The 10242-nt window shown below is 50.2% G+C and overlaps 1 protein-coding gene across 1 annotated transcript in view; it reads left to right on the plus strand.

The window, feature by feature from the left end:
• Positions 1-889: 889 nt before the first annotated feature.
• SLC43A1 (solute carrier family 43 (amino acid system L transporter), member 1) overlaps positions 890-10242 on the plus strand; it is a 23385-nt gene continuing 14032 nt past the window's right edge. Inside the window, exons 1-2 of the mRNA XM_012643972.1 lie at positions 890-1161; positions 2449-2615. Of these exons, the coding sequence (XP_012499426.1) occupies positions 2462-2615 (154 nt within the window). The 5' untranslated portion in view covers positions 890-1161; positions 2449-2461. The remainder of the gene's footprint in view (positions 1162-2448; positions 2616-10242) is intronic.

Here is a 10242-nt window from a genome sequence, read left to right on the forward strand (position 1 = left end):
TCAGCAAATGTTAGTTCTTCTCTTGGCTTCGTGGCTCAATTGTCCAAGGGTCCCCTCTTACCTGAGGCCTTCTTGGAGCTTTCTGTGCAGTCGCTCACGTTCCCAAAGAGCTTTGTGGGTATCTCAACACACTGAATGAAACTGACACGCAATGGGATCACACCTCATTAATTCACACCACGGTTGTCCAAGCAGGGACACCTTCCCTCTGTTTTACAGAGAAGGAAACTGAGGCTCAGGAGGCTGAGAGATTTACCTGGAATCAATCGATTACTAAGGGTCTGGAAGCAACTGATCACCACGTCTTCTGAAATACTGACAGCAACAATACTTGACATTTATTATGGTTACGATGCCAAATGCTGTACTCAGCATTTTACCTGCATGATAATCCGTAATTCCTTCGGGACAGGTAGTAAGTTCCATCGTTTACTGGGAGAAAACTGAGCACAGAGAAGTTAAGGAACTTGCCCAAGGTAACCAGGGTAGTATGTTTCCAAGTTGAGACTCAGACCTCAGTCTGACTGACTCCAAAGAAAACCGTGACATTCTGCTTCTCGGAAAACACTACTCCCAGGTGTACAGTTGAAAACCCCACCCAAGCCCGCCCTGCATCGCGGTTGGTCTACTCCAGCCGAGTCGTTCTTTGTTTTGACCAAGGATACAGAGGGCACTGCCTGACGTTAGAGGGGGCTGAGGGAGGAAGTGGGGGTCCAGGGTGGAAATTCAGGCGCTGGGGCGTGTGTTAGAGGGAAAGTGTCAGGGGACTAGCAGGCGAGTCACGTGCGTGTGAAACTCGACCTAGGGGGAGGGGAAGGGAAGGGAGCCCCCGCCCCCACCTCGGGTCTCAGCTCCGGACGCGTGTAAATACAACCATCAACTCGGGAGATCCACCTCGTCCGTGCCCCGCTCGGTGGACCTGTGGCGTGGGGCGGATTCCTAGCTCCCCGACTTCTCACGGGGCAGAGGAGGGGAGATCACCCGGCCGTCGCGCTGAAGCTCTGAGGCCGCCGGGACCCGGCATGCAGAGGAGAGGCCGGCGCGGGTGAGGCTCAGGGCTGGGCCGCCGGACCCTGGACGCCCAGTGTGGACGCGCCGCGAAGGCGCAGCGCTCGCCGAGGCGTCCGCAGCTGCAAGAGGCTCGTTTGCCCCCGACCCGAGGTGAGCAGCTGGTGGGGTCCCGGCTGTGCGTAGCTGAAAGCCACCCGGCCGGCTCCTGCCGCCACTCCCAGGCTCCCCGGGGAAAGCCCGTTACCTGAGCCCGTGAGTCCCGCGGCAAATTGTCCTGTCCCTCGTCCTCCCCACCCGCTTCTTTCCTCCAGCCCCTCCTACTCCTCTCTTCCTCTCAGGCCCCCTCTTGCTGCACTTCCTCTGCTTAGAGAAACCCTCTTGTCAGAGTTCGAACGAACCTCCGGGGCGCCTGAACCCAAAGCCCCATTTCACAGATGGGGGCACTGAGGCCCCCCCGGGAGAAGTGACTCGTGCTTTCCTCCCCTCGCTCTTGGTCTTTCTTTCTTGCCCTTCTCGGTCCTTCTGCTCGTCTCACCCTGCCTGTTGCTCCCCGCCCCCGCGTCCCGTCTTCTCCCGCGGTGGCGGCCGCGGCCGCGGCGGGGGTGGCTCGGGCGGCTTCCCTCCCTCTGGTAAACACGCCCGCCAGCCCAGCCGCCGCCACTGCCCTTATAAAGTCAGCAGCGGCCGGACTTCCTGCCGAAGTCCGAGCCCCTCCCGGGGCCTGAGGGGGCAGGCGGCCCCCCACAGGGGCGCAGCGTGGTGTCCTGCCCCCCCCGGAGTGAGTGGGGCGCGCGCGGACGAAGGGGTGCCGGAGGGCCCGCCCTGGGTCTCCTCCTTCCACGTGGCAGCTGTTGGTTTGGCCCGCGAGACTATCTGGAGTTGGGTCGCCTGGTGTGGAAAGGGGGAGGGCTTGCTCTCGCCCGGCCCCAGAAGGAAGGAGTGGTCTTAGAGGGGCAACGGGAAGCGGGGTGTCTTAGGCAGCCTTAGACTTCCCCTTCTTCCTCCTGCCTGGTTCTGGGGGTCCCTCCTGGAGTTAGAGGCCAGACGTGGGCCAGCGGTGCTTCAGAGCGCACTCTGTCCCTAGCTGACCTCTGGGGACCTGGGGAAGTGCATTCTTGGCCCCCAGGAGCTGGGTTCCGCGCGCCCTGGCCTGGGTGGGAGAGCCCGGCAGCGCGCCAGGAAGCTGCAGCGCGCACACAGGACTTTCCTTGTTTCCGATAGTGGCCCGGCGGGAGCCCAGCGCCGCGTGCGCCCCTAGCACTGCTGGTGCCCGCGGAGCTAGCTCGGTGGCACCGACTGGAAAGCTCAGGGCTCTATGGGGCCTCCATGAAGGCCCCTTCGAAGGTCGCCCCGAGGGATCTCAGGAGCCACCATGATGCAGGACCCCTCCCAGGGACCGCTGGGGGGCCCTTCGCTCAGCGTTGTGTTTCTGGGCAGGCTCACGGCCAGCATGGCCCCCACGCTGCAGCAGGCGTACCGGAGGCGCTGGTGGATGGCCTGCACGGCCGCGCTGGAGAACCTCTTCTTCTCTGCTGTGCTTCTGGGCTGGGGCTCCCTGCTGATCATGCTCAAGAAGGAGGGCTTCTATTCCAGCATGTGCGCAGGTATGCCTGAGAACGGGCCAGGTGGGCTGGGGGAGGGACGGTGGAGGGGGTTGGTGGAAGCCAGAAAAGGACAGGTGGCTTGGAGGACAGAAAGCAGGGCTGCTCAAGACCAAGCACTGGGCTGGGAGCTGGACAGCCTCACTTGTTGGCCTCTTCAAACTTCATCCGGAGCACAGGTGGCATTCTGCCCACTCTACCTCCTTTATCTAATCCATTTGTGACTGCATGCCAGGTATCCTGCTGGGATTCACATCTTGGGACTAATCGCAGAGCCCTAAGCCTCTGAGAGCCTCTGGTCTCAACCTCTGTGAGGGAGAAGTGCTGCACCTAGCTGTGTGAGGAATTTCTTAATAGGGCTATTGTAAGGCTAAATAAGACCAACGAGTGCTGCCCCAGGTGGGGTTTGAATGTAAAGGGCCAGCAGTCTCCCCTTTTCAGAACCTCGGACCCCTGGTTTTCAAATCACTCATTGCACAAAGTTGCCTAATTTCATCTAGGACAGACATTGTGAGTGTGTGTGTGTGTGTGTGTGTGTGTGTGTGTGTGTGTGTGTGTGTGTGTAGGGGTTTTCCGTTCTTCATTTCAATCACCTTGGCCTCTTGTGAGTGGCCCAGAACAGGGAGTGGAAATTCTAACAGTCCTTGAGAGGAATAACGGCAGCCCCTGGGCTATCTGCAGCTGCCTCAGGGCAGGAAGTCACCCCTCCTGGCGTGTGGGACTTCAGTCTGATGTGTATCTTCCTTTTCTGGGAAGGAGAGTGCTGTGGCGACAAGCTCAGCCTAAGCAGCTGCAGGGATGTGGAGTTTGGCTCCCCGCCTTCCTCCTTCCCCCCTTCCCCACCCTCTGTGTTGTGGAACAGGCTTGGACGGAAGGCCAGCTTGCATTTGCATTTGAATCCCGGCTTCCACCACTTTTCCCAGCTGGTGACATGGCTGTGAGTTCCTTAAACACTGAGCTTCAGTTGCCTGGTCTGCAGAATGGGAATGATAATAATTTCTATCCCGTGGGAGTGCTGTGAGAGTCCACAGTGCTTGATAAATGCTAGTGTCCTTCTGGCTTCTCCTGGCTCCTCAACTCAACTCTCTGCCTCGCAGCACTTGCAGTGGCTGTGGGAGAAAACCGATCCCTTGGGGCTGGAGGTGGGGAGGTCTTAACATCTACTCCGAACAGAACAGAACCGCAGCTGGTCCACCCTGGGGGCTGCCTTACCCCAGCCAGTGTTGTACAGAGCAGCAGGTGATACTGAGGGATGGTGACTTGCCCCAGCCTTCTGGCCTCAGTTACAAAGCGTTGGAGGGGAGGAGGTAGAGTTGGCAGCTGGCCTGGGAAGGCAGGGGGGTGTCAGCGGAGGAGGCCTGAAATGAAATGATGGGCGTTCCAGGGTGCTGTGAGAACCAAGTGGTGAGTTACTGGGGGACCACATGATACCTTAAGTCCTCTCTGAGTTTACCCTCGAGACTGGAGAGAACCTTCCTGCTGCTGCCTGGTGGCCTTGATACCTGCCGCTGCCCATCCGGTAGCTTCTTCCTGCCTTCTCCACCTGTGGTGATGATGTCTTTTAAATCAACTTTATTGAAGATTAATTTACATCACGCATTTTGATGAGTTCTGACAAATTTATACACCTCAGTAACCAGCACACAATAAATATTTAGAATATTTCCATCCCCCCCAAAGCTCCTGCTTCCCCTTCGAAGGCCCATACCTCCATCGATGCCTTTAAAAAATATGTAAAACAGCTTTATTAAGATAAAATTCACATACCTTACCAGTCACACATTGAAAGTATACAATTTAACGGTTTTTAGTATGTTCAGAGATGTGCAGTCATCACCACAGTGAATTTTAGAACATATTCTTTACCCCCCAAAGTAACTCTGTACCCTTTGCCAGTACCCACTCCTCTCACACCTCTTTCCACCCCCAAGCACTAGACAACCACTTACTTACTTTCTGTCATAGGTTTGCCTATGACGAAAGTTAGATTTACCTATTCTGAATGTTTCAGAATGGAAATGGAATCTTATAATATGAGGCCTTTTGGGATTGGCTTCTTTCACTTAGTATAACGTTTTCGAGGTTTACCCTTGTAGCATGTATCGGCACTCCTTTTCTTTCTGTTGGAGAATAGTACTCCACTGCATGGATCGACCACATTTTATTTATCCATTTGTCAGCTGATGGACGTTTGAGTTGTTTCCACTTTTTGGCTCTTGTGAATAATGGTGCTAATTAGCATTTGTGTACAAGTTTTTATGTGGATATACATTTTCATTTTTCTTAGGGATATGTCTAGGAGTGGAATTGCTGGGTCATAAGGGTTAACTATGTTTAACATTTTGTTTTCCAAAGTTGCTACACCATTTTACATTACTATCAGCAGTGTATGAGGGTTCTATTTTTTCTACATCCTCAACATTTGTTATTGTCCGTCTTTTTTATTATAGCCATTCTAATGCTGTGGTCCCCAACCCCTGGTCTGTGGCCCAGTAAAGGTCTGTGGCCTGTTAGGAAACAGCCTGTGTATCACCGCTTGAGCTCCACATCACCTCGCCACAAACGAAGACACCCCCCACCTTGGTCCTGGGAAAAATTGTCTTCCATGAAACCGGTTCCTGGTGCCAAAAAGGTTGAGGAACCACTGTTCTAGTAGATGTAAAGTGGTATCTCTTTGTGGTTTTGATTTGCGTTTCTCCAGTGGCTAATAATGTTGAGCATCTTTTCATTTGCTTATTGGAATATCTCTGGAGAAATGTCTATTCATTTTAAACTGGATTATTTGTCTTTTTATTAATAAATTATAGGAGTTCTTTATATTCTCAGTACAAGACCCTTATCAAATATATGATGTGCAAAATTTTTCTTCCATTGTGGGTTGTCTTTTCACTTTCTTCATGGTGTCCTTTGGTGTACAACAATTGTAACCATTGATGAAATCCCATTTATCTATTTTTTCTTTCGCCACTTGTGTTTTGGTGTCATGTTTAAGGAACCATTGCCTAATCTGAAGTCACAAAGATTTACACCTGTGTTTTCTAGAGTTTCATAGTTTTAGCTCTGACATTTAGATCCAAGTCTGGCTGTTTGGGATTAGTAGAGGTGACCAAAGTGAACCCCTCTCCTTTTCTCAGAAATTCTTGGAAAGCAGGTTCAACATGCCTCTTTGCCTTCCACCTCTCTTCCCTTCAAGGTACTCCCGCCTACCTCCTTGAGGCTATCAGGCTGACTGGGAATGCTGTTCCCTCTTCTGGCCTCAGTCATGCCACCTCACTGGGAGTGCCCACTTTCTGCTTCTTGGAGCTTCATTCGTTGCGGGTCTCAGACTCCCTCTCCAGTGTCCCAAGAACACACAATAAGACCAGGAATCTTATTAAGACCAGGAAAGAGGCAGGCAGCATGCTTCCAGCTCTGCTATGTGCTGGTTGGCTCAGTTGAGCCAGTTACTGACTTTCTTGATACCTCAGTTGCCTTGTACGTAAAATGGGACCAGTAATCCCAACCTCATGGGGCTGTTGTGAAAATGAAATGAGAGCAAGCAGACACAATTGCAGACTACAGGTGGGATTGTTGCTATGTTCTGGATGCAGCTTTGCCATCATTTGCTGTGTGACCTTAGGCAAGTCACTTAGCCCCTCTGGATCTTCATCTCTTTCCAAGTCTGTAAAATGGAGTGAACAATTGCCAACCCTCCTGCCATACAGCAATGATGGAAAGATTAAATAATACCATTTAACAAATACTTAAAGAGCTCGACAAATGTGGTGAAATCATTACTGAGGTATTCATTAGTACCAGCTTTGGGGCTCCCTGGCCACACCCACTGTCTTCTCAGTGACTTCTGCTCTCTCTACCCTGGGGTGGGTAACTGACACACCTATATAGGGGAATCAGCTAAAGCAGTCTCTGTGACTCAGAATCTAGGCAGGGGCAGTTCAATTTGTCATATACTACTGTATATCCAGCATAAATGCCCAAATAATAAAACAGTGTCTCAAGTTCTTTAAGCAGTTACTATTTGTTAGTTAGATCTTTAGTCCTCACTACAAATCTGTGATACAGGTATTATTATTACCTCCATGTTACAGAAGAGAAATCTGAAGCTCAGAGATGCTAAGTAACTTGCCTGAGGTCACACAGCTAATCAATAAGGAGCAGGATTCAACTTCAGGTCTGACACCAGGACGTTTCTGCTGGCCCTCGGAATAGTGTAGATGTCCCTGATCTCTGACAGCTAAGGTTCTCCCAAGGGAGTTCAGCCATAGATAAGACATCACCTAGAGCCCAATCCTTAGGTATTTTTGATGAATGCACCTGTGTCAATGGCAGGAAAGTGAAGCATCAGGAGGTTAGGAAAAGAACACTGACCAGGGAGACAAAGAAAATGGGATGATTTTGTGAGTGTGTGCTGTGTGTGCGTGCGTGGCAGTCCTCAGAGCCAGCCTCCACTGTCTGCTTTTCACAGACGAGATGTCGGAGCCTTGGAGAGTTTCAGCGGCACTGCGAGTAGTCGGGATTTGAACCTGGCTCTGTCAGACTCCAGAGGTGCATGCTTCACCATGATCCTGTTTTCCAGTGTTTCCCAGACCTAGCCATTTGCAGTCCACTGTCACGATCTTACATTTCTGTGTGCCATAGGTACTGTTATTTACTTAATAATTCCTTTTTTTTTTTTGAGACAGAGTTTCACTCTGTGGCCTGGGCTAGAGTGCAGTGGTGTCATCATAGCTCACTGCAACCTCAAACTGCTGGGCTCAAATGATCCTCCTGCCTCAGCCTCCTGAGTAGCTGGGACTACAGGTGCACATCACCATGCCTGGCTAATTTCTTCTATTTTTAGCAGAGACAGGGTTTCGCTCTTGCTCAGTCTGGTCTCAAATACCTGACCTCAAGCTATCCTCCTGCCTCGGCCTCCCAGAGTGTTGGGATTATAGGCGTGAGCCACTGCACCCAGCAAATAATTCCTTTTTAATCAGCCCACTTTTCAAAAAAATTAGACTTAAAGTGTAATATCCTTGGAATTTTGGGTTTGATGTTACTCCTCACACACACATCATACAAAATACATATATATGTTTCTAATACATAGTAATACACATTTACATATATGTGTATATTTCTAATACACATTCAAATAACTAATAACTGTGAAACCTCAAAAACTATTCCATGTACCGCTTAAACCCATCTTGAGTACTCACATGCTGTGCATACCACACGTTGGAAAACAGTTTTCTTTGGCTTCAAAGCCCAGCTCTGTCACTGGCTTACTGAATACATTCTCCCTGTCCCATCCCATGCCTCCCTTTACTTCTCTATAAAAGTGGATGGGTTGATGCCAAAGACCTCTTCTGTTGTCATTAACATAGATACAGGACTAAGAGGTCTTGGCGTCTTGGGCTGGCTCCCTTCTTGGTTCAGAATTTGGATTTTATCCAATGACTCAGAGTGACCAGGCCTCACAAACTAGCTCACATTAGTCAGTTATGTGCAGCTGATCTGTAAAACAGAAGCAAATGTATTAAGTGACTTTGAGTCTGTAGCAGTCCACTGGGCTGGACCATCCATCAGCGGAAGAGCACATGTCCTTGTCAGCACTGGCATGTGCTTGGGAAACTTACTAAGCTGGCCACGCAGAACAGAGAGGCCCTCTAGGCCAGTGGAAAACTCTTGGCCTTAGAGATTCTTTGAGTTTGAATCTGAGCCTGCCTCTAAGAAGCTGGGTGACTGTGAGTTGCTTTGTTTCTTGGAATCTCCTCATCTATAACACAGGGACCATGATACTCACTTTTTAGGGTTGTTGTAAGGATTAAATGAGATTCTATCTGGAAAAGCACGGCGCAAAGTAAGTGTTAATTAATCGCAAGCTAGTGGGATTGTTTGTGAGGGAAACTGTCATTTGATTGTGAAAGACTTAGGAACAGGAACAGTGTCTGATTCAGGGGCTACAAATTCAAATGCCGGGTGGGGCCAGGCAGGTGATAATAGTTGGGTAAAGCAGGGCAAATGTAAGATGACAAATGTCTGGGAACTAAAAGAATGGTGAGGACTTGTGTGACCTGAGCAGGCAAGCCCTGGCGAAAAGGGGTGTCTTCCACTCAGCTCCAATAATGGCCAGAACATCTGAGTTTTTCAAGAGAAACCAGAAATCTGGATTTTTTATGTGGTAACTCCTGCTTTTAAACGGGCCCCTCATTATAATTTACCACACTGTAAGGGTCAATACTGCCAGTCAAGCAAAACATGAGCGTGGGGCCAGTGCTGGTCACCAGTTTGCAGCTGCTGGTCTATATCATCTTTGTATTTCTTTTTGCTTTACCCATGTCCCAACACAGCGCTGACATACAGGAATTATCTAGTAAGTCGGTGTAGAATGAATAAACCGGTGCAGACAAACTTGGTAGAGAAATGAACCGCGATCATAAAGATCACTAAATTATGGGGCTAGCCTGAACCCCAAAGGCTGTGTGATCTAATGCCCTGACCGCTTCCTCCAGGTGCCAGAACACTTTCCCCAGCCTCCTTGGCAGATGGTACCAATGAGGAACTCCCCATTGCCCAAGGTGGTTTCTTCCCTGCTTGGCCAGCGCTCAGAATGTGACAGTTGTTTATGGTCTTCCTTTTGGTTACACGTAGATCACTTTACGCTTCTGCTGCCTGCATGCCCTTTGGATACCTAAAGTCAGGGGTCATTGTCACCACTGAGGGCAGATGTCCCCCTACCCCAGCGTCAAGGCACTATCACATCCACCTGTTTTGGTCTCTGCACAGCATCTGTCACTCTTTAAATCAGCATCTATTTGTTTCCTTATTATCTAATCAAGCCCCATGAGAGCTGAGAGCTTCCTGTCTCATTCTCTTGGGATCCCCAGCTCCGAGAGTATGGCCTTAACCATATCGTGACCCACCAGGAGGGCTGTTGTCTGCCCCTTCATCAGCTATTTCAGGAGCACCTTCTCTGGGCCGGGCACTGTGCAGAGCTCTTTGTTCACCGTCTACAAGTGAATCTTTCTAAAGAGCACTCTCTTTACAGACAAGGGGCCTGAGGCTCAAAGAGACGGAGTTACTTGTCCAAGGTTGCACAGCTAGGAAGGCTGGTGGTGGGAATTCAGAGCCTGGGCTGTCTGCCTCCCAGGTGCACCCTGAGTTTGTCCTTGGCAATGCCTCCTAGTAACAAATTGGAAGCCAAGGAGCAGCCAACTCATGACTCACTGAGCATTGAGTAAAGCGAAGTCACCCTCTGCCCCCTTCCACTAGCCTTTCTCCTTAACTTGTCACAGTTCCAAGTTGGCAGTTTACCTTGAGGAGAAGTCCTCCAGGCAGACTTCTGGAGGGTAGAGGGCAGTGCCGTGGTCCTGATTCTGTGCCTCAGTTTCTTCATCTGGAGAACGGAGGTACTATATTAACTGACTCATGGGGCTGCTGTGAGTTAATATATAATGACTATTTACAACAGTGCCTGGAACATAATTAAATGCTCAGTAAACATTAGCTATTATTATTTTATCAGAATGTTACTTATCAAGAAAGCTTTCCACTCTGGGAGGCCGAGGCGGGCGGATTGTTTGAGCTCAGGAGTTCGAGACCAGCCTGAGCAAGAGCGAGACCCCGTCTCTACTAAAAATAGAAA

Source organism: Propithecus coquereli, unplaced genomic scaffold, assembly GCF_000956105.1.
Source record: "Propithecus coquereli isolate 6110/MARCELLA unplaced genomic scaffold, Pcoq_1.0 Scaffold202, whole genome shotgun sequence".
Taxonomy (NCBI): domain Eukaryota; kingdom Metazoa; phylum Chordata; class Mammalia; order Primates; family Indriidae; genus Propithecus; species Propithecus coquereli.